Source organism: Chiloscyllium plagiosum, chromosome 41 (genome assembly GCF_004010195.1).
Source record: "Chiloscyllium plagiosum isolate BGI_BamShark_2017 chromosome 41, ASM401019v2, whole genome shotgun sequence".
NCBI classification, from domain to species: domain Eukaryota; kingdom Metazoa; phylum Chordata; class Chondrichthyes; order Orectolobiformes; family Hemiscylliidae; genus Chiloscyllium; species Chiloscyllium plagiosum.
In genome coordinates this window covers 9,817,030-9,841,795 of record NC_057750.1, presented here as the reverse complement: position 1 = coordinate 9,841,795, position 24,766 = coordinate 9,817,030, and the positions used below count along the sequence as shown (strand labels likewise).

At 43.8% G+C, this 24,766-nt stretch overlaps 1 protein-coding gene across 3 annotated transcripts in view; it reads left to right on the top strand.

The window, feature by feature from the left end:
- Positions 1-20,867, top strand: part of clptm1 (CLPTM1 regulator of GABA type A receptor forward trafficking) — a 63,403-nt gene extending 42,536 nt beyond the window's left edge. For all 3 annotated transcript variants that reach the window (XM_043680901.1, XM_043680900.1, XM_043680902.1), the window contains exons 9-14: positions 3,917-4,010; positions 5,114-5,304; positions 8,001-8,096; positions 12,049-12,184; positions 14,050-14,217; positions 19,977-20,867. In XM_043680901.1, the coding sequence (XP_043536836.1) occupies positions 3,917-4,010; positions 5,114-5,304; positions 8,001-8,096; positions 12,049-12,184; positions 14,050-14,217; positions 19,977-20,143 (852 nt within the window). In that variant the 3' untranslated portion in view covers positions 20,144-20,867. The remainder of the gene's footprint in view (positions 1-3,916; positions 4,011-5,113; positions 5,305-8,000; positions 8,097-12,048; positions 12,185-14,049; positions 14,218-19,976) is intronic.
- The last annotated feature ends 3,899 nt before the right edge of the window (positions 20,868-24,766 follow it).

Sequence of the window (24,766 nt, the reverse complement as noted above, 5' to 3'; positions counted from 1 at the left end):
ACCAATTCACATAATCCAACCATTTAACTATAGTGAATCTGTGAAGCAGTGAAGATGGTGTCGTAGTATTATGTCTGAGGTAGTAATTCGGAGGTCCAGGCTAATACTGTAATTCCATGGCTAAGATGATGGGAGCTGGTGATAAGTAGATTTGATAAGTAAATTTCAAATTGAAAGCCAGTCTCAGTAATTAACATCAATTGTCACAAAGGCCCCTCTTGTTCACTAATGGCTTTTTAGGAAAGGAAATCCGTCCTTGCACTGTCCACTCCAGACCAACAGCAATGTGGTTGACTCTTAACTGCCCTCTGAAATGGCTCTAGTAAGCCACTCAGCTCAAAGGCAATTGGGGATGGGCAACAAATAACACCCCTTGCCAGTGACAAGCACATCTGATGAACATATTCCAAGGTCACTGGTTTCAATCAATGAGAAAACAAATCTGACTTTCTTGGATCCAAAGTGGATGGCTTCAGGTTTCCTCTCTTTGTGACCCTGCTCGCTTAACGCTCTAATTTTCCTCCTCCTATGCCTCCTTATTTTGTGTGCTTTGCAAACATGGATATCCCACTCTCTCTTCTTTTAGTCAGGTTATTAATATGGTGAAACATTCAGATGTCAAGACCGATTCCTGAGGAGTCACCTTGTACCAATTGAAGAATGTTCCTTTCACTCCTACGCTCTCCTATTACCCAACCACTTACCGATTTAATTGGTTACTGTTTGAAATCCAGCACAGTAATTCCTCACTACTTTAACGAATGCATTATTTAGTGATCTCCTGTAATAGACAGAGATATGATCCCCAGTCTTGGTGCGGATCATTTGATGAGTGCTGTTGAGGAGCAGCATGCAATCATTGCAGGAGCTTCACTTGAAATCAATATCTACTGAGCTTAACAAATGATCTTGTGGTTCTCGTGTGAGTACCGACTGAGTCGGTGTTAAATCTCCTCCCTCCTCATTCCAAACGAATTACCTAAATACCTTTTCATTGTGGTCTTGCAGATGCAGAATGCCCACCGCATACCTGTACTGCAATATAAACCAGTACTTTCATGAGGGAGTGAAGAAACCTTTCGCTTGATTCACCATCCTGCTAAAATCTAGCTCGATTAAAAAGCTTCTCCCTCCTGAGAATATTTGAAATGCTATTACTTTTCCTGTCTGCGGAGACCTGTTATTTTGGAGCTGTGCCAATAGCAGAGTCTTGCAGCAAGGGACTATAGGCTCCGTTCAGAGTTTTATACATTGAACTCTTTACTAAGTCGGGATGCTAATTGCAGGGGCTCACAGCTCTGATGCCAGTACACCCAGAACCTGTACAGTATTGAATACAAATGAACTAGTTTCCTCAGTTACTTTAAAATGAAAACAGACTAGAAGGAATTATTAGATTAGATTAGATTCCCTACAGTGTGGAAACAGGCCCAGTAAATCCACACTGACCCTCTGAAGTGTAACCCACCCAGACCCATTTCCCTCTGACTAATGCACCTAGCAGTATGGGCAAATTAGCATAGCCAGTTCACCTGACCTGCACATCTTTGGACTGTGGGAGGAAACCGGAGCACCCGGAGGAAACCCATGCGGACACGGGGAGAATGTGCAAACTCCACACAGACAGTCGCCCGAGAGTGGAATTGAACCCAGGTTCCTGGTACTGTGAGGTAACAGTGCTAACCACTGTGCCGCCCCAATGGAATTATCGTTCCATCTCAGTGGAAACCATAAATTGACTGCGGCTCAGTTACCCCAGCTACGCAAATACTGAAATTGATGTGGAAATAGTATTTGATATCTTGGTTGCTATGGTGACAGTTAAATATCTTGAGAAATGCTTTCCAATGTTCTCCCTTCAATATTGACTTGCATCATCCGACCTTAATTTTCTTTGTTAACTCCATTGCAAAGGTTTGAGAGATTGGGAGTCTTGTGAGCTCCTGTAAGTTTACAGCATTCCAACAGATCGGCAGCTACTTGAATGTTCGCTTCCCCCGATGACCAATTTAGCAATGGCGGCAAAATAGTGACTGACGTTTTTGTCACAACTGTGCAACGGTGAAGAAATTTTAGAGAAAAGACACAGAGGGAGTGAGACTGGTGGGCTAACTAATGTGGTCACAATGAGCTGAGCAGCCTCCTTCACTGTTATGTCATTCTTTAGTATCTACCTATCAGTGAAATTAACCATAAAGCAGGCAGGATTTAATGCATTTTGCCAGTTTGTTCCACTGTGTGAAAGGAAGATCAGGATTTGCTTAGTGACTGTTGACTTTTTGTCACGGTTATGTTTCCATTTTTAGGTTTTTTTTTTAAACCATTCGATGATTTTAGCAATTGGGCCCAAATACTTTCTGCTTTCTTGATTTAGTCAGGCTGTGACTCCTTTCTCCTGGCCGGGGGAAGGAAATGGAGGCTGAGAGTTGACCGAAATGGCTCTTAAAATTCTACAGGGTTTGAAGAAGGAAAAAGGTCTGATGTTTCCATATGTGGGAGAGGCTGTTAATAAAATAGTCATTAAGAAATCCAATTGGGAGTTCAGTGAAACGCCGAATGTGGAACTTGCAAGGGCAGACTTGCAATGGTGGTAAGCCAGTAATCCAGATGTGAAGACTAATGCTCTGGGGCTGTGGACTTCATGTCCCACTGTGGCAGCTCCTGAAATTTAAACTTACTTGATAAATTCAGTTAATTGATTTTTAAAAAATTTCTGGGATTGGAGCTAACCTCCGTAACTGCGACCACAAAGCTATCATTGATTGTCATAAAATCCCCGTCTTGTTCACTACTTCTGTCAGGACACCTGTCATTACCTGGTCCAGGCTCCATGTGACACCAGGCCATCTGCAGTGCGGTTGACTCTTAAGGTCCTCTGAAGTGGCCAAGTAAAACACTCGGTTATACCAAACTACTGCATTGTCTCATAGCATCAGGTCAAAAACTGGCAAGGGCACCTCCTGTCGATACCACCCTCCCTCTGCTGATGAATCAGTTCTGTATTAAGTACCATTTGGAAGACGAACTGAAGATGACAGTGCTACATATAATGCTGTCAATGGAGGGCCTCATTGTCTGTCTACAAGAGTATCTTGGTAGCACCACTACTGATTGAGGTTAAGCTGGCCATGTCCTAGATGATATATCTTGCCGTGCTGAGCTTGAGAGATGGTGAGGGACACATCGAGTGACAAGCCAACCAGACCTTGTCTACCAGACAATATTAATAGGATTGACAACCACACAGTGCTTGTGGAGTCAAAGCTCTATCTTCACACTGAGGTTACCCATCAATTATATTAAGTGGCACAACCACCACACTCAGTGGGATAAATTCAAATCTGATCCAGCCTGTGGAAAGCCAAGTTAAATGACTTCACGATCACTGGATCTGTTCAAAACATCAGTGCAAAACAAAAGCTATTGGCAGCGATCTTCAGTCAGAAGTGACTGATCTATCTCGGCTTCCTCCTTAGTTCTCCAGCATCACAGATGCTAATTTTCTGCAAAACCAGTTCAATCCAAATGATTTTAAGAAGCTAAAGACACTGACTATTGCAAAGACTATGATTCTGACAAAAGAGCCATTTCGGTAGTACTGAAGACTTGTGCTCCAGAGCTGGCAATGTCTCTGGCAAAACTATCCCAATACACCCACACTCTGGCATTTACTTGGCAGTGTGGGAAATTGCCCAGGGATTTGTCCTGTCCATAATCAGCAGGACAAATCCAATTTCGCTAACTATTGCCCACGTTGCAATAAAAAAATGGAAATCCAATAAGTGGTTGTACATGAAACGGATGGAGAACCAGGTAAGTGTACTGGGCTTAATTATTCTTTACAGTTCACTACAAAATAGCTGTCTGTATTGTCAATATGACTACCCATTGTTTTTCTTCTTTTCCTTGCCGACAGGTTGCTTTGTTGGAAACCAATCCGTATCTCCTAGCAGTAACTATTATTGTGTCAATTGTGCACAGTGTGTTTGAATTCCTCGCTTTCAAAAATGGTGAGACATAACTGCAAAGTGCTTGTTTATTTCCTAGTACTGCACAACCTTCTTGTCCACTGTATGAGAGTCAGTCAGACAACTCGGTCCTTTCCAGTACACCCAGTATAACAATGATCAGAAATGTTCACCTTTCACGGCACTTTATTTATATTTGTTCGACAAATCTCCTCAGTTGGTCATTACAGGGTCAGTATTCTGATTATTGTGAAGCATGAAGTGTCTCCATCTCCACCCCAACAGAAACTCATTAATAGAGAGCAAAGATCAATGTTTAATCTTCCTGGACTTGAGATCACATGATCATTGGATAGAATAGGAGTAGCGAAGAAATCATGAAAGTTGGAAACTTCTGATAAAGCTGCAGTTCCAAGCTGTGCTTCGACTGTGATGTTGTTTTGTTATTTTAAAGTCAGAAGTCACATAACACCAGGTTTTAGTCCAACAGGTTCGTTTGAAATCACAAGCTTTCGGAGCACTGTTCCTTCGTCAGGTGAAGTCACTACAGCTGACAAAGGAGCCGTGCTCCGAAAGCTTGTGATTTCAAATAAACATTTGGACCATAACCTGGTGTCGTGTGATTTCTGAACTTGTCCACCCCAGTCCAACCCCGGCACCTCCACCTCATCATTTTAAAAGGATTGTTGTCAGAAAGCTCCAAGGTGTACACAGATTACTTTGACCTATCAGGAAAGACTGAACAGGAAAAGAAGTTTGATTGGTGACTTAAAGTTGTTTTTAAAGAGTTCTGAAGTGTTGACTGTCAAGCAGATGTTTCCACGTTTGGGAAAATCTTGGTGCCATAAGCGTAAGATGGTTACCAAGATATCCAGTCGAGTATTCAGGAGAAGCTTTTGTACCCAGAGAAAGTAAAGCTTGCTGTCACATGGAGTAGTTGAGGAAAACAGCATACGTTGCGTTAGGGAAGGCTAGATGAGTACATGAGGGAGAAAGGAATGGGAGTATATACAAACTGGGCATTGGGAAGACAGGTGGAACTTTGTGTGGATTTATAAATACCACCATAGAACATTTGTCCCAAGATTACCTGTTTTCATACCGAATATTCGATGTCAGTTGATCAGTGTGACTAATTTTTACAGACATTCAATTCTGGAACAGCCGTCAGTCCCTGGAGGGGCTCTCTGTACGCTCCGTGATTTTTGGTGTCTTCCAGTCTGGTGTTGTGTTGCTGTACATACTGGACAATGAAACCAACTTCGTGGTTCAGGTCAGCGTATTTATTGGCCTCTTGATCGATCTTTGGAAGATCACCAAAGTCATGGATGTGCGGGTAAGAACATTCTCTTCTACTGCACGAAAGCTTGTACAGTGCTTTGCGGAAATAACTCACCATCTTGACTTGGGGAATATATCGTTCTTTCACTATCGCTGGGTCAAAATCCTGGAATTCCCTCCCTCAGGGTATTGTGGATCATCTCACAGCAGATGGACTGCAGTGGTTCAAGAAGGCAGCTCACTACCACCTTCTCAAGGGCAACCAGGGGCGGGCAATAAATGATAGCCCAGCCAGTAATGCCCACAAAGAAAGAATAATATTACAGTGAAAGCAAGTGGCCAGTCAGTGGATGACGCTCCCGAGAGAAACTGTAGAAGCAGTTGGTATTGATTCATTCAAATGCATTTGAGAAAGTTTATTTTGTTTGGTAAATACCATTTTGAATCCATAATGCTTTGAAGACATTATGTAGTATTGAATGTCGCATGCTTGGCTGGAGCACATAACTTTGAACCTGTGGTTTCCAAACTTGTTAAGAAGTTCTCTTCATCTTGTGTCTGGGTCTGGAGTAAACTAATTGATTGAGATTGATTGTAATAATTAAATCAAAACCCAATATTGTTTTATCATGCAATAGGTATACCCAGCATGCTGGTAAGCGAATACGTAAGGTGTTTGACAAGGTTCCCCATGGGAGACTGGTGAGCAAGGTTAGATCACATGGGAGTACAGGGAGAACTAGCCATTTGGATACAGAACTGACTCAAAGGTAGATGACAGAGAGTGATGGGGGAGACTGGAGGCTTGTGACCAGTGGAGTGCCACAAGGATCGGTGCTAGGTGCACTGTGTTTCGTATTTTATATAAATGATTTGGATGTGAGCATAAGAGGCACAGTTAGTAAGTTTGCTGATGACGCCAAAGTGGGCAGTGAAGAAGGTTACCTTTGATTACAACGGGATCTTGCTCAGATGGGCCAGTGGGCTGAGGAGTGGCAGATGGAGTTTAATTCAAATAGATGCAAGGTGCTGCATTTTGGGAAAACAAATCTTAGCAGGACTTATACACTTAATGGTAAGGTCCTAGGGAGTGTTGCTGAACAAAGAGACCTTGGAGTGCAGGTTCATAGCCCCTTAAAAGTGGAGTCCAGGTAGATAGGATAGTGAAGGAGGTGTTTGGTATGTTTTCCTTTATTGGTCAGAGTATTGAGTACAGGAGTTGGGAGGTCATGTTGCGGCTGTACAGGACATTGGTTAGGCCGCTGTTGGAATATTGCGTGCAATTCTGGTCTCCTTAATATCGGAAGGATGTTGTGAAACTTGAAAGGGTTCAGAAAAGATTTAACAAGGATGTTGTCAGGGTTGGAGGATTTGAGCTATAGGGAGAGACTGAACAGGCTGGGGCTGTTTTCCCTGGAGCGTCGGAGGCTGAGGGGTGACCTTATAGAGGTTTACGAAGTCATGAGGGGCATGGATAGAGTAAATAGACACAAGGTCTTTTCACTGGGGTGTGGGAGTCCAGAACTAGAGAGCATAGGTTTCAGGTGAGAGGGGAAAGATAAAAAAGTACCTAAGGAGCAACTTTTTCACTCCAGAGTGTGGTAGGTCTGTGGAATGAGCTGCCAGTGGTGGAGGCCAGTACAATTGCAACATTTAAAAACACATCTGGATAGGTATATGAATAGGAAGGGTTTACAGAGATATGGGCCAGGTGCTGGCTAGTGGGGCTAGATTTGGTTGGGATATCTGGTCGGTATGGACGGGTTGGAGCAAAGAATCTGTTTCTGTGCTGTACATCTGTATGACGCAGAGCCTCTGTTCTGAGGAAGGGTCATTGAACCCAAAACTTTAAAGCTGATCTCTCTCCACGGATGCTGCCAGACCTGCTGAGCCTTCCCAGCAATTTCTGGTTTAGTTTCACATAAAGCTTGGTCTTTTTCGCCCGGTAACTGTTGTTTCTGAAAGGTAAGGGAAGTGTACAGTTATACTGCAGAGAGGATTTTTGTTTACAAATGACCAATACATCTTATTTCTAAACAAATCACAAAACGTGCAATGACATTGTTGAACTCTAAGAAAATAAGCTGTTATTTTCCTATTATTGCCCTGTCTAATTTGCATTGAACTAAAGGAACAAAAGAAGGTATTTCTTTTAGAAATGAGAGAACTAGAGAACCATCCCTGATGTTAGAGCTCTCTTCTGATTGCAAGAGGGACCAGATTGTAATGTACAAGCTAAGAGCAGGAGTAAGCCATTTGCTCTGCCATTCAGAGCTCTGATTATGGCCTGAACCTCACTTTACAATGTACTCCTGAGAACCAATAATCCTCTTGTCAGTCAAGAATCTGTCCACCTCGACCTTAAGAGTATTCAATAATCCTGACCTGACTCCATAAGAAAGATGCAAAGGCACCTAACACTCAAAATACTCCTCATCTTTGATTTAAATGGGAGACCATTGTATTCCCTAATTCTAATCTCCTACATTTAGTACTGTGGTTACTGAATGGCTGCTTATTTCGTGTGTACAATTTGTTCATGGGATATTACGATGTGGAACGAGGTAGCTCAGCCCATTATGCCTGTACCAGCTTTTTGAGGGAGATTAAATTTATAATGCTTCACCCTTCAAAAGGAACGAACAGAGAATGGGGATAGTCTGGGCAAAGTTCTTAGAATACCTAGCTTTTCTCTTTTAGACTGATATATTTTCAAAGTTATCGTAGGTAATATGATCAATTTTGTTACAGATTGACCGGGATAATAAAGTGGCTGGGATATTCCCTCGCTTGACATTAAAAGATAAATCAACATATGTACAGTCCTCAACTAAGAACTATGATGATGTGAGTATGAAGCTGTGTTTATTATTGCATAAGACTACAGAATATATTTTGAAATGTACAAAATTCCAGAGTGAAATAAGACTAGTGGGTTTTTGAGAAGATTTGTAGCTCAGGTTGAGGTTCTAGGTTTAGGTTTGCTCGCTGTACCTTCCAGCTCAGCGAGCAAACCTACATTGTGAAATAAAACTATTTTCATTATATTTTTGGCTTCTTGTTCCTAACTCTGCCCTGTTGTGGACCAGACCCAAAACCCCTCAAATATATTAAGAACGTAGCCTGGACTCACATTTTGTCTTATTTTAAATGTAAATGTGTTCCAGAGGCAATTCAGTTGGGTCCAACATTAAACAAAACACAATTTATTCGAGCACTATAGTTAAAATACAACAAAAGATAGAAAAACGTGGACTAAGTTAACTTCATTGGAAAACTTAACAGAATAATAGATACAGTAATTATAACTAATTAACTGTTTCAAAGTAGTAACATGCCATAAACACACCCCTTGGCAAAAAGGCAAATTCAAAAAAGAGATTTTGTCTCGCATGCAACTCCAGCAGCCCAGGAAGAGAATCCCCAGATTTTGTCTGTCATCAAGAGAGGGCAAAATAGCTTCCACTTTTTCTTGACCCACACAGCCACCGCTGCTGAAAACAAAATCCCTGGTTCTGAGGATGGGATCTTGACCACACCCATTCAGGATGCTTCTATTGTTCCAACCTTTTCTTCAAAAAAAAGCACTCAAGGCTTCTGAAGTTGTTTATGTTCTCATAGACTACTAGGCACCTGTTCTGCAGTCTCTCTGTCTGTATGAGAAACACGCCTCTTAAAGCCACAGTATCCTCAATGGCATATTTTGAAAGCCTGATGGTCAACCTGGAAGAAGCTCTGCTTTCTTGAAATGCCACAGCAAAGTCTGGTTTAGAGCAGCAAGGACTCTGTGTCAGAGTGTGAATTAAGTGGGGGAGCATTGGTTTAATCTCAAGGCTGTTGCTTCTTGAAATTGTGGAACAATTTGCTTTGTCTGTAAGCTGGGAACTTTTGGGACATGTCTTTAAGATCCTCCGGCTCAAACAGCTTGCTTCTGTTGAAAATCTTCAGTGCCAGCTCACCATGGTGTTACTGTGCTGCTGTGTGGCCTGGCAAGTGGAAGATGCACGAGTCAGGAGTGGCAGCATTAAAGTAGACCTCGCATTTCATCCCGGGTTTGGTGCCCCTAATGTACCAGGTGTGATCGACGATTGAAAGAAAGACCTTGGTGTTCTGTTGCACCCCAGGGCAGCCACAGTATCTCATTAAGGCCGCCTTCATATTCCCTGATTGCAAGAGGACTCGATTTGTAATAGATTCATAAAGTTATAGAGTCATACAGGACAGAAACTGACCCTTCAGTCCAACTCATCCATGCCAAGCAACCTGGTCCCATTTGCCTGTATTTGGCCCATATCCCTCTAAGGAGGAGAAAGTGAGGTCTGCAGATGCTGGAGTTCAGAGCTGACAATGTGTTGCTGGAGAAGCGCAACAGGTCAGGCAGCATCCAGGGAACAGGAGAATCGACATTTCGGGCATAAGCCCTTCTTCAGGAATGTTTCAATGAAGGGCTGAAGAAGGGCTTATGCCCGAAACGTCGATTCTCCATATCCCTCTAAACCATTCCTATCCATGTAGCTGTCCAAATGTCTTTTAAATATTGTAATTGTACCTGCATCTGCTATTACCGCTGGCAGTCCATTCCACATAAGAACCACCCTCAGTGTGAAAAGATTGCCCTTCAGGTCCCTTTTTAACTCTTTCTCCTGTCACCTTGAAAATATGCCCTCCAGTTTTGACCTCCCTCACCCTATGGAAAATACTTTTGCTACTCATCGTAGCCATGCCCCTCATGTTTTTATAAAGCTCAATAAGGTCACACCTCAACCTCCTACTCTCCAGGGGGAAAAAGTCCCAGTCTATCCAGCTTCTCCTCATAACTCAAACCCTCCAGTCCTGGTAGCATCCTTGTCCATCTTTTCTGAACCCTCTTCAATTTAATAATACCCTTCCTATAGCAGTGTGACCAGCAATGTACCTGCTACTGCAAAAAAAAGCCTCACCAAAGTCAGGTGCAACTGTAACGTGATGTCCCGACTCTAATATTCAGTCATCTGAGCAATAAAGGCAAGCAATGCCAAATGTCTTTAGCACCCTGTCCACCTATGATGCAAAACTGTCATTACATTGTTACAGTGATTCATTTGAATCTCTAGCAGGAAAGTAACACTGAATCTGCATAAAACCCTGGTCAGGCTGCAACTGGAGTATTCATAGAATCCCTATAGTGTAGAAGCAGGCCATTCAGCCCATCGAATCCACACCACCTCCGAAGAGCATCCCACCCAGACCACCCCCCATAACCCTGCATGTCCCTGTGCACGTTAGCATCACCAACCCACCTAATCTTTGGATGGTGGGAGGAAACTCATGCAGACGCGGGGAGATTGTGGCAAGTCCACACAGTCGCCCGAAGCTGGAATCGAACCAGAGAGGCCCTGGTGCTGTGAGGCAGCAGTGTTAACCATTGAGCCACCGTGCTGCCCCAGCTCCAGTCACCACATTTTAAGAAGGATGTGAGGGACTTTGAAACAGCAGAAAGGAGATTTACCAGAACGGTTTCAGGATTTTAGCTGCAAGGTCTGGCTGGAAAGGCTGAGATTGTTCAAAGCATAATCTGACAAAGGTGTAAATGATTATGGCAGGGTTTAGATTAGGTTAGATTCCCTACAGTATAGAAACAGGCCCTTCAGCCCAACCAGTGCATACCGACCCTCCAAAGAGTAACTCACCCAGACCCATTTCGCTCTGACTAATGCACCTAACACCATGGGCAATTTAGCATGGCCAGTTCACCTAACCTGCACCTCTTTGGACTGTGCGAGGAAACCGGAGCACCCGGAGGAAACCCACGCAGACACGGGGAGAATGTGCAAACTCCTCACAGACAGTCGCTCAAGGCTGGAATCAAACCTGGGACCCTGTGCTGTGAGGCAGCAGTGCTAACCACTGAGCTATAGTGCCGCCCATAGATACACATTAGCTGATGGTTGAAGGAGTGCATGACCTAGATTTAAGGTTTCGTGGAGGTGGGGTTATTGGGGGGGGGGGGGCGGTGAGTTTGGAGGTGGAAAGTGGGGAGCGGGGACAGAAAGAAATACGAAGAAGAATTTCATGCAGCAGATAGCAGTCACCCTGGAACGTGTTGTCTGTGGTGGAGCCAAGGTGATCAATGATTTCAAAAAGAAACTGAGTGGACACTTGAGGGAAGTAAACTTAGGGGGCTACGAGGATGGAGCGGAGGGAATGGGACTGTCTGAGTCAGTCTGTAGAGAGCCAGCGTGGCTCTCTAAATGTTGAACAGTGGAGGGAATAGAATAGGTATTTTTTCAAAGGAAGTTCAGTCTGTAAATGAGCAAGATGGGAAAAGAAGGATATGGTGATAGGTTTAGGGGCCGTAAGCCAAGTAGGTGAAGGCGCATATCTGTTTGTGTGCTGTACCTTCTCCTTGATCTTGACTCGTCCACTTATTGTTGTAAATGGAATTGGGTAGAGTCTTATTTCCAGGAGGTGACTCGACAAAGTGATTAGGAACTCATTTTAACAAACAGCACAAACTTTCAGTTCGTTATCATGAATATTTCGTGATGATGCCATCCAGAAGGAAGTTCGGCAGTACAGTCTTTTCAATAAAAAAAAGATGCAACCTGAATGATGAGATTTATTTTATATAATAGGAAAGGCTTTCTTGGGTTCCTGTTTGTAAGGCTTTTGTCATTTGGGATTCAGTACAAATGCATAAGTCCTTGAGCTCACCAAATCAAATTGTTTCCCTAATAGCCTGCGGAGCTAATCTAGAGGCACTTAGTTGCTTTAGAAGTAGTTATTGGATGGGTAATGATCTATACCTGTTCTTTTTCAGATGGCTTTTAAATATTTGTCTTGGATTCTGTTCCCACTGTTGGGTTGCTATGCTGTCTATAGCTTATTGTATATGGAGCACAAAAGCTGGTATTCCTGGGTGTTGAGTATGCTGTATGGCTTCTTATTGACATTCGGTGAGTACAAACCACTTGCAAAACTTTCTATGAAATGCCATACTATAACAAAAAAGGCTCTCTGGTTTACCATGGACTCAAGTTACTGACTTTAACTGGTGAGTTGATTCTGCAATTGAAATCTAATGCTGAATCCTGTACAAATGTTCCAATTAACTGATTACTTTGCAAGATTTAATGTTAAGTCTTGGCAGTAGAAGGGAGTGGGGAGTATAGGACACAGTTGACAGAGCTAAGTCACTGATTTCACCAGGTCTGGGATTATTGTTTAGCTTGAATACAAGACTCAAACATAACCAAAAAAAGGTCCTCAGAAAGATTCAGAAAGCTCCTCGGGAGGAACACGAGTAGAATCGGTCAGGTGAGGTCCAGTCAGTCCTTTTCGAGACTGGCTTCCAGTTTATTTAATTCCTGTTAATGAGTCCAGGTAGTTAATTTACAGTCGGGAGCACAGTTAACATGTCAACTCCATGACCGTGCAACAGAACAGAATGGTGAAACTGGTTTGAGTCAGCATCCTGAGAGATGAGGTCACATCGGTGATGGGCAGCACAGTGGCTCAGTGGTTAGCACTGCTGCCTCACAGCGCCAGGGTCCCAGGTTCGATTCCAGCCTTAACCGACTGTCTGTGTGGAGTTTGCACATTCTCCCCATGTCTGCGTGGGTTTCCTCCGGGTGCTCCGGTTTCCTCCCACAGTCCAAAGATGTGCAGGTCAGGTGAATTGGCCATGCTAAATTGCCCATAGTGCTAGGTGCATTAGTCAGAGGGAAATGGGTCTGGGTGGGTTACTCGCCGGAGGGTCGGTGTGGACTGGTTGGGCCGAAAAGCCTGTTTCCACACTGTAGGGAATCTACTCTAATCTCGTGTCCAAGGAGGGTGTGTTCAAGGTGACTGAAGAATGGTCTAGGATGTTGCAGGGAGGATATTTCCAACTAAAGCTCTTAAAAGGAAGGCTGAGGAAGATGTTTGGTGCATGCATCATGCTGGAGCTGGCAGATATCCAGGAGAATGATCTATTTGAATACAGAAGTCAGTGGGGGTGGGGAAAGCTGAGAAGAAGGAAATGTTCGTGCCACACACCGGTTAACAATTAACATACTATTTGGGTGCAAAATGATTCATCGCTTCTTAGCATTAGCATAGATACTTAATACAATTTAGTGGCAAATGTGGGATTTATAATCCTGGGGCTATCACTGAATTCCTGATTATATTTATTCCCCCTTGATAAACCTGCAGTGTCAAGTATTAGTATGCTCAGGTAATGCAGATTTTTCTACCAGATTAATGATCATTTGCTGAACATCCAGAACATCGCTTCACTAATCCACCTTCAATGTTTCAATGTCCTAAATCCAGATTATTCAGGCTGGGTTCAAATCCAGCAGGTGTGAGATGAGCACATTGAGTGCTGATAATTGTTAATTGCAGTGGCCTGAAGTTAATACTTTTACATTGGAAGCTGCATGGGAGGAGGGACGCAAGTGTTACGAAATTATATTCCTGTAGCAACCCTTGAAGTTTTAATTTCCAGTGTATTCAAATTCTGCATGGTCTTTAAATATAATACCAGGCCTTTCAGAGTTGGAATGAGAAGATTCGCAAAGTTTGGGACCCACTTCCTTGAAGAGCTTTTAATGTCCGATGAATTGTCGGAGAGATTTTTGTTATTCAGCGATGTTCAGGGCTGTGTGCCAAGCTATGGAATTAGATTGCAGATCAGTTTGATCAATCTGAACAAAGTTGGCTGTTTCTTTATTCTAAGTCAGTTAGCTCTATCAAAGAGCCAGTATGAGCATGATGGGATGAATGGCCTGTTGTGTGTCTGAAGATTATAAGTGTCTATTTTGTTTCCTCCTTCCAGGATTTATAACAATGACACCACAGCTTTTCATTAATTATAAGCTAAAGTCAGTAGCTCATCTCCCGTGGAGGATGCTTACCTACAAAGCACTAAATACCTTTATTGATGATCTCTTTGCATTTGTTATCAAAATGCCAATGATGTACAGAATAGGATGTTTGAGAGATGGTAAGTGATTGCATCATTTCAATAAATTTATCCACTGATTAGATGACTCTTTTACATCCCTCAGTTATGGACAATGAAGATGGGTATTCTCAGTGTGCACCTTTAACTTGGCTGGCGACATTTCTGTTGGACCATAAGACACAGGAGCAGGAATTGGGCCACTCGGTTCATCCAGTCTGCTCTGCCATTCACTTGAGGCCGATAAGTTCTTCAATCCAATTCTCCCACCTTCTCCCCGTAACCTTTGACCCCTTTGACAATCAAGAACCTACCTATCTCTGTCTTAACATACTCAATGACCTGGCCTCCACAGCCTCCTGTGGCAATGAATTCCATAGATTCACCAATGTCTGCCTGAAGAAGTTCCTCCTTATCTCCGTTCTAGAGGACTTTCCCTTTACTCTAAGGCTGTGCCCTCGAGTCCTAGTCTCTCCTAACAATGGAAGCATCTTAGCGAGTTTTGAGAAGATTTGTAGTTCAGGTTGAAGTTCTGGATGTAGGTTTGCTCGCTGAGCTGGAAGGTTCATTTCCAGACGTTTTGTCACCCTACTAGGTAACATCTTCAGTGGGCCTCAGACGAAACACCGCTGAAAATTCCTGCAGAAAACTAGCCACCAGGATACATGGACACCAACTAGCCACAAAAGACATGACCCTCTCTCTCTAGTATCCTTACAAATGAATGTGGAAGGACACCATTTTGACTGGGACAACACATCTATCCTAGGACAAGCCAAACAGAGACACGCACGAGAATTCCTAGAAGCATGGCATTCCATTCAGAACGCAATCAACAAACACATCGAGTTAGACCCCATCTACCACCCCCTGAGAAAAGGAACCGGAAGTGACTTTACCACAGGAAATGACATCACCAACCCAAAGAAAGCCAAACATTTAAATAGAAAGCAGGAATTTTCAGCGGTGTTTCACCTGAGGCCCACTGAAGATGTTACCAAGTAGATTGACGAAACGTCGGGAAATGAACCTTCCAGCTCAGTGAGCAAACCTACATCCAATGGAAACAGCTTCGCAACGTCCACCAGCGCCATTCAGTATTCTGTATGTTTCAATTAGATCCACCCCTTATTCTTCTAAACTCCATTGAGTCTAGACCCAGAGTCCTCAAACATTCCTGGGTCCGTTCTCGTGAACCTCCTGTGGACCCGCTCCAGGACCAGTATATCCCTGAGGTATGGGGTCCAAAATTGCTCTCAATACTCTAAAAGTGGTCTGACCAGCCTTAGAAACACATCCCTGCTTTTATACTCAAGTCCTCTTCAGATGAATGCCAACATTGTATTTGTCTTCCTGACTACTGACTCAACCTGCAAGTTTCCCTTAAGCTAAACCTGATCTAGGACTCCCAGGTCTCTTTGCACTTCAGATTTCTGAATTTTCTCCCCATTTAGAAAATAGTCCTTGCCTCTATTCTTCCTACCAAAGTGTACAACCTCACACTTTCCCACATTGTATTCAATCTGCCATTTCTTTGCCCACTCCCCTAACCTGTCCAAATCCTTCTGCAGCCTCCCCACCTCCTCAATGCTACCAGTCCCTCTACCTATCTTTGTATTGTCAGCAAACTTAGCCAGAATGCCCTCATCCAGATCATTAGTGTATAAAGTGAAAAGTTGTGGTCCCAGCACTGACCCTTGCGGAACGCCACGAGACACTGGCTTCCACCCTGAGAAGGACCTTTTTTTAATCCCCACACTCTGCCTTCTACCAGACACCCAATCTTCTATCCATACTAGTACCTAGCTTCTAACACCATGGGCCTTATCTTACTCAGCAGCCTCCTGTGCAGCACCACATCAAAGTCTTCCTGCAAGTCCAGATAGATAACATCCATTGGCTCTCCTTGGTCTCTCTTGCTCGTTACTTCCTCAAAGATTTCTAACAGATTTGTCAGGCATGACGTCCCCTTGATGAAACCATGCTGACTTTACCCTATTTACCATACACTTCCAAATATTCAGAAATCTCATCCTTCACAATGGACTCCAAAATCTTATCAACAACTGAGGTCAGGCTAATCAGCCTATAATTTCCCATCTTTTGCCTTACTCGCTTTATAAACCAGCGGGGGGGGCGGGGAGAGGTTACTTTAGGGATTTTCTGAAGTGTGCACTTCACCTAACGAAGGAGCAGCACTCCGAAAGCGGTTTCAAATAAACCTGTAGGACTATAACCTGGTGTCATGTGAGTTTGTCCACCCCCCCCCCCCCCCCCCCCCACATCTAACCCCGGCAACTCCACATCATCATTAAATGACGGAGCGGGCTCAAGGGACCTACATCATCCCCTAATGTGTGTGTTCATATGACTATAATTATTGATTCCAGGATTCAGACTACTGACAAGCAACTGTCTGAGCTTGGCGTGTTGAAGAAGGGAGATATAATTGTCTCCTTTAAACTGAAGTCGTTCTTGTTGTTGATTCAGGCTTCAGGTTTATGAGAGAAAGTGCAAAAAATCCTTTCTGCTTCTGGGTTTTTGAACTTTAGAATAATGTGGAACACTTGGCTTCGGAAATTGCACGATGAACATTTCGAAACCTTGTTAAGAATTATAAGGGCAGATCACATGACAGGATGTGATGTAAGGAAGCCTTTGTGGAATATAACTCCTTCCAGCTCTGTATCCTGTTTGAGGTTCTTCTCTAATTTCCAATTCCTCCTCATTTACTGCTCCATCCACCATGGAGACTTAACTACTGGTGAGCCCCTTGAACTATTCAGTTAGAGTCATACAGCACGGAAACTGACCCTTTGGCCCAAACAGTCCAGACTGAACATAATCCCATAGTCCTACCTGCTTGCGCTTGGTCCATATCCCACCAAACATTTCTTATTCATGTACTTATCCAAATGTTTTTAAATGTTGTGACTGTACCTGCATCTACCACTTCCTCTGGAGGTTCATTCTACACACACACACACCACTCTGTACGTTTAAAGAAAAAACATTGTCTCCATTCTTTTAAACATCCTTCTCCTCTCACCTTAAAAATATGCTCCTAGTCTTGAAATTGCCTACCCTAGGGAAAAGGCACCTGCTGTCAAACCTGTCTGTCCCCCTCATGATTTTATGAACCTCTATAAGGTCACCCCTCAACCTTCTATGCTCCAGTAAAAAGTCCCAGCCTATCCAGCCTCTCCTTATATCTCAATTCCTGGCAACATCCTAGTAAATCCTTTCTGAACCTTCTCTGGCTTAGTAATATCCATCCTCTTACAGGATGAGCAGAACGTATCGTGGGAGCAAATTACAACAGATGCTGGAATCTGGTATGAAAACAACAAATGCTGGAGACCACAGCGGGTCAGGCAGCATCCGTGGAGAGAGAGCAAGCTAACCTTTCGAGTCTAGATGACTCTTCATCAGAGCTTGCAAGGCTCGCTTGCTGTCTCTCCATGGATGCTGCCTGACCCGCTGTGATCTCCAGCACTTGTTGTTTTCAGACCAGAACGCATCCCCCATGTTTTGAGAAGATTGAGGTTCTGGATGTAGGTTTGCTCGCTGAGCTGGAAGGTTCATTTTCAGACGTTTCGTCACCATACTAGATAAACCGCTTCAGTGAGCTTCCGGACAAAGCACTGCTGATGTTTCCTGCTTTCTATTTGTAGAAATTCTATAAATAGAAAGCAGGAAACATGAGTGCTTCATCCAGAGGCTCACTGAAGATGTTACCTAGTATGGTGACGAAACGTCTGAAAATGAGCCTTTCAGCTCAGTGAGCAAACCGATATCCCGAACTTATCCTCCATTTTCACCCCATCCTCCTAATGAAGCAGTCGCCTTCTCCAATTCCTGTTGCATTCCTCCGCATCTCCCCAAGATATTTAATGGCCCTCCCAGCACCGAATACTCCACAGTTACCATTGACCACAAACTTAACTCGTCGTAAAAGCTGTGGCTGTGAGAGTTGGTTCAAGGCTGGATGTTCTGAACAATTAACTCACCTCCTTATGTCTCAACGCCTCTCCACCATCTCCACAACAGAAATAAAAACATGATGCGCTTCCTTGGCTGGGTCCAGCACCTGGATCATAAATAAGAGCTTGGCATCAGGCAGGAGAGAGATGCCTCTTTGCTGTCATCTCCCTTACAGTGTGTACCCTCACACCTACCTTCCCAAGGGGAATAAATGCTCCTTGTCAGTATCCCTTGATCAAATCTGAAAATAACACCTGCAAGTTCCCCGCCATCTCTCTTGCTATCTTGATTTGGGAAGATATCTACAAAGGCCATTCCTACATTTTTTCCTGAAACAGTATCTAGTCCCATAGGAAGATCTTCACTATGTGCTGCAGTGCCTCACACCTCCTGTCGAATGGAAGTAGGGATGGGCAATAAGTGATAGCCAGCAATACCCATCTCCTACAAGAACTCAAGTCCTGTAGCGATCTCACCAATTGGAAGGGTGCAAGCTGAAGTGCACTAGTTGGTTCGAGATCAACTCCATTGGGTTTTACTGTGCCTCACATTCTTCGGAAACTAAGTGATCATGGAATGGAAAGAGAACTCACCAGTTCCTCCCTTTGACAAACCATCTCAAGCACCATCCTGACCAGCTTCCAATCAGCCCCTCAATAGTAATGGCAGGACCGTCCCTACTCTGCTGTTGAATCCCAGCGGTCACAAAATTCTGACTGAACTGGGCAGCACGGTGGCTCAGTGATTAGCACTGCTGCTTCACGGTGCCAGGGACCCGGTTTCCATTCCAGCCTTGAGCAACTGTCTGTGTGGAGTTTGTATATTCGCCCCGTGTCTGCGTGGGTTTCCTCCCACAGTCCAAAGAATGAGCTGCCAGAGGAAGTGGTGGAGGCTGGTACAATTGCAACATTTAAGAGGCATTTGGATGGGTATATGAAAGAAAGGATTTGGAGGGATATGGGCCGGGTGCTGGCAGGTGGGACTAGATTGGGTTGGGATATCTGGTCAGTATGGACAGGTTGAACCGAAGGGTCTCTTTCCATGCTGTACATCTCTATGACTCTATGTGCAGGTTAGGGTGCATATAGTGATCAGTGATGTGCAAGCTAAGTGCATTAGCCATGGGAAATGTGGGGTTATGGGTTTTTGAGTGGGTCTGGGTGGGATGTTCTTCGGAGGGTCAGCGTGGGCTCAATGGGCCGACTGGCCTCTTTCCACGCTGCAAGACACTCTGATCTTCCTGCAACTCTTCAGCTTTTCAGATCTCTGCATCCTTTCACTGATGGCAGAGCTTCAGTTGGCCCGTTGAAACCCCTACTTGAGGCGCCTCTGCTTCCCCCCCCTCGTGTGCGCTCACATTTTTTGGGATTCAAAAGTTTCTCCCAAACTCTGAATCACCTTCCTAAATACTGTTGATGTTTGGTTTGCAAATGCTGTGAAAAGTGCTTTGGGGTCACCTGCATGCAGCAGTCTGATGTCATCCACAAACAAAAGACCTGCAATTTCTTAACCCAGCCCCTGATGTCCTTTTGTAGTGCAGTAACAGGTATAATGTGGAAAACCCAGCAACACCCATCCATTTCCCACCAGTGTTCATCTGAGAATGATTGGATAACCTGTGTTGAGGTTTCTTAAGTCTGGACCCTGAGGGAGTCTCGTTTTTGAATATTATAAATTATAAATGGCACAATGTTTTTGAATAGCACTATAGACTCTTGAATGCGAGAGCAGGCTGACCTTGACTTAACGTGTCCGTAGAATGGATCAGTCTACACTTGTCTGAGATGACTCCCCTTGTTTTTTTTCCCCCAAATTAGATGTTGTGTTTTTTATCTACTTGTACCAACGCTGGATCTATCGAGTGGATCCTACTCGAATGAATGAATTCGGGACAAGTGGAGAGGACTCTGTGAAGGCGTCAAAAGAAAATAGTTCCCCTGAAGCTCTAATGGCGAAACCGGAGGAAGAGAAGAAAAATGATTAAGTGAACATCTTTGTATTGTCATAAGTTTAACGTTTCACTGAAAAAGACAGAGTGAGACCATGGACTGTAATAATCAACTTCCTGATTTTGTATTAATATAATCCTGTTGAAGACAAGTGAATTTGGAGTCCAGGTTAATGTGCTGTACTGTATTTGTTCTGAAACATATCTGTATTTAAGTATGATAACTTTGTAATCACTGTATTCCAGCGTGGAATATTTGGTACATTAAATTACTAATAACGTTTAAATTGCAGCTATTTGTCAAAGGGCAGCCTCTGTTCATTTAAGGCTGGGTGGGGGGGGGCGGGGAGCATAACAGATTTTAGAAATAAAGAATTTATTCATTCATCTGAAATTCTGATTCCAGTTTCAGTATATATGTGGAGGTTAATTTATGAACTAATTCTGAAGCAGGACATGTGTGAACTTGTTAGAACTGTGGATAAATATCTGTTAATGCTTTATTCCGGTTGCATTTGAAAAAACAAGTTTTCAAAGTAAGTGCTCACTCCGAGGTCACGTACCAGCTACTGATGCCAACATGAGGGGGCATTTCTGAACTGAGTGCCCCATTGTTGATTCGGTGTTTATTTTTCACTAATATAATCCATTTAAAAAAAGTATTTGTGCAAAGAGCTCAAACGGTGCTCACTCTTCGATATTTACTTGTGTCCAACTTTCAGCACCGAAATAAAAGTAGTGGTTAGTTGATTGAAAAATATTTCCCACCTCTGGTGACTTTTTCTGTCGGTAAAGAATTTGCTTGTGGGGGTCAAAACCTGAAAGAACTGCGGATGCTGTAAATCAGAGACCAAAATAGAAATTGCCGGAAAAGCTCAGCATCTGCGGAAAGAAATCAGAGTTCAACATTTCGACTCGCACGACCCTTTGCACAGAACGTGCAGAGATGATTGCGTTGGGCATGCATGAGGGTGCTTCATCCCCCAACTCTGAACAAAAATCCCCACCCTATTCTGTTTGTCGGGTAGAGCAGTGAGGAGTCCCTCTTCCCTGGCAAGTCTCGGTTATTTGAAATTGGATTGATAGATTATCGCTGGCTTATTGTGGGGTGTGAATGCAGGCTGATGCAATTGGGATAGTCTGCAGCCAGTATCTGAGTGAAGGATGGGTCAGCCTTCAGGAGTTGGAGGGACTATGATCCAAACCTCTCAGTAAACGTGTAGGAAAAACTGGGTAATATGTTTGAAGTTCAGGGCAGCCATCATCCGAATGAATTAAATAACTCAATCACCATCTTCTATTGGCTTTGAATGAAAGAGCTACTTAACATCAACACCGTATTCTTTGGGATGTGATTCAATGAAAATCTGTTATTGTATTACAGTGCAGTACCTCATTGTATCCCAAGTGAAGTCTACAGATTTACCAAATTCATCAAGGTACGATACCTTTAACTGAGCGATCAAATTTCACAGAGCAAGGTCCCCTCTCTGTGTGTATCATAGTGAGATCAGACCCTGCAACACGTTTGTGCGTTTTCTTTTCCTAATTAACCCTGTTTAGAGATGTTAATGTACACTTCTGGAGGACGTGGAACTTGAACCCAGGCGTCCTGGTTTAGAGACAGGGCCACTGCCATTGCATCCCAAGATTCCCTAACACACTACATTAGCAAACTGAGTATGTTTGAGGCAGGGGATCAGTTGAAAGGAGGGAAATGGAGCGGTGCAATGGGTCATAGAGATGTACAGCATGGAAACAGACCCTTTGGTCCAACCCATCCATGTCGACCAGATATTCCAACCCAATCTAGTCCCACTAGCCAGCACCTGGCCCATATCCCTCCAAACCCTTCCTATTCATATACCCATCCAAATGCCTTTTAAATGTTGTAATTGTACCAGCCTCCACCACTTTCTCTGGCAGCTCATTCCACATTTGCACCACCCTCTGTGTGAAAAGGTTGCCCCTTAGGTCTCTTTCATATCTTTTCCCCTCTCACTCGAAACCTATGCCTTCTAGTTCTAGACTCTCCCCACCCCAGGGAAAAAACCTTAGCTATTTACCCTATGATTTTATAAACCTCTAGTAGGTACCCCTCAGCCTCCGACACTACAGGGAAAACAACCCCAGCCTATTCAGCTTCTCCCTATAGCTCAAATCCTCCAACCCTGGCAACATCCTTGTAAATCTTTTCTGAACCCTTTCAAGTTTCACAACATCTTTCCGATAGGAAGGAGACCAGAATTGCACGCAATATTCCAACAGTGGCCTAACCAATGTCCTGTACAGCCGCAACATGACCTCCCAACTCCCAACTCAATAATCTGACCAATAAACGAAAGCATACCAAATGCCTCCTTCACTATCCTATCTACCTGCGACTCCACTTTCAAGGAGCTTTAAACCTGCACTCCAAGGTCTCTTTGTTCAGCAACGTTCCCTAGGACCTTACCATTAAGTGTATAAGTCTGTCATCAGCAAACTTACTAACTATACCTCTTATGCTCACATCCAAATCATTTATATAAATGACAAACAATAGTGGACCCAGCACCGATCCTTGTGGCAGTCCATTGGTCACAGGCCTCCAGTCTGAAAAATAACCCTCCACCACCACCCTCTGTCTTCTACCTTTGAGCCAGTTCTGTATACAAATGGTTAGTTCTCCCTGTATTCCATGAGATCTAACCTTGCTAACCAGTCTTTCATGGGGAACCTTGTCAAATAACTTACTGAAGTCATGTCCACCCTCTGCCCTCATCAATCCTCTTTGTTACTTCTTCAAAAAACTCAATCAAGTTTGTGAGACATGATTTCCCACACACAAAGCCATGATGACTATCCCTAATCAGTCCTTGCCTTTCCAAATACATGTGCATCCTGTCCCTCAGAATTCCCTCTAACAACTTGCCCACCACCATCAGGCTCACTGGCCTATAGTTCCCTGACTTGTCCTTACCATCCTTCTTCAACAGTGCACCACGTTAGCCAGCCTCCAGTCTTCCAGCACCTCACCTGTGACAATCGATGATACAAATATCTCAGCAAGAGGCCCAGCAATCACTTCTCTAGTTTCCCATTGAGTTTTAGGGTACGCCTGATCAGATCCTGGGAATTTATCCACCTTTATGCGTTTCAAGACATCCAGCGCTTCCTCTCTGTAATATGAACATTTTTCAAGATGTCACCATCTATTTCCCCACATTCTATATCTTCCATGTCCTTTTCCACACTGATTGTGAGAAGATATGTAGCTCGGGTGCTCGTTGTTGTGGTTCTGTTCGCCGAGCTGGGAATTTGTGTTGCAGACGTTTCGTCCCCTGTCTAGGTGACATCCTCAGTGCTTGGGAGCCTCCTGTGAAGCGCTTCTGTGATGTTTCCTCCAGCATTTATAGTGGTTTGTCTCTGCCGCTTCCGGTTGTCAGTTCCAGCTGTCCGCTGCAGTGGCCGGTATATTGGGTCCAGTTCAATGTGTTTGTTGATAGAATCTGTGGATGAGCACCATGCCTCTAGGAATTCCCTGGCTGTTCTCTGTTTGGCTTGTCCTATAATCCCCTACCATAACCTCCCTATTATTCTTACAGATAACTGACATCTCCTTAAAAAAATTGGTTTCTCAATTTCCCGCTGACTATTAGGGGGTCTGCAATACAATCCCAGTAAGGTGATCATCCTTTCTTGTTTCTCAGTTCCACCCTAACTTCCCTAGATGTATTCCCAGGAATATCCTCCTTAAGTACAGCAGTAATGCTATCCTTATCAAAAACATCACTCTCCCTCCTCTCTGGCCCCCATTTCTTTCCTTCTGATAGCATTTGTTTCATGGAATATTAAGCTGCCAGTCCTGTCCATTTCTGAGCCATGTTTCTTTAATTGCTGTGATATCCCAGTCCCATGTTCCTAACCATGCCCTGAGTTCATCTGCCCTCCCTGTTAGCCCTCTTGCATTGAAATGAACACAGTTTAATTTTTCAGTCCTGCCTTGTTCCCTGCTTTGTCCCTGCCTGCCCTGACTATTTGACTCGTTTCTTTACTCAACTGTACCAGTCTCAGATTGATCTCTTTCCTCACTATCTCCCTGTGTCTCACTCCCCCCCACCTTATTAGTTTAACTACTCCCGAGCAGCTCTAGCAAATCTCCCTGCCAGTGCATTCGACCCCTTCCAATTCAGGTGCAATCCGTCCTTCTTATACAGGTCACTTCCAACCCAGAAGAGATTCCAGTGATCCAAAAATGTGAATCCTTCTCCCATCCACCTGCTCCTCAGTCATGCATTCATCTGCTCTATCCTCCTACTCCTACCCTCACAAGCTCGCAGCACTGGGAGTAATCCAGATATTACTACTCTTGAGGACCTCCTTTTAAAATTCCTGCCTTGAAAATAGAGATAAGGAGATTTTCCTTTCCCGCAGAAGATGCTGAATCGTTGGAATCCTCTCTTGCAAAAGGCGATGGAACACAATGCTTGAATATTTTTAAGGCCGAGGTGGTTAGGTTATTAATTAGTGGGCAGGTGAAAGTTTTTTGGAGATAGGCAGGGATGCAGAGTTGAGGTTAGAATCAGATCAGCCACAAACTTATTGAATGGTGGATGGGCCGAATGGCCTACTCCTGCTCCTAGAACGTAGGACAGTACAGCACAGGAACAGGCCCTT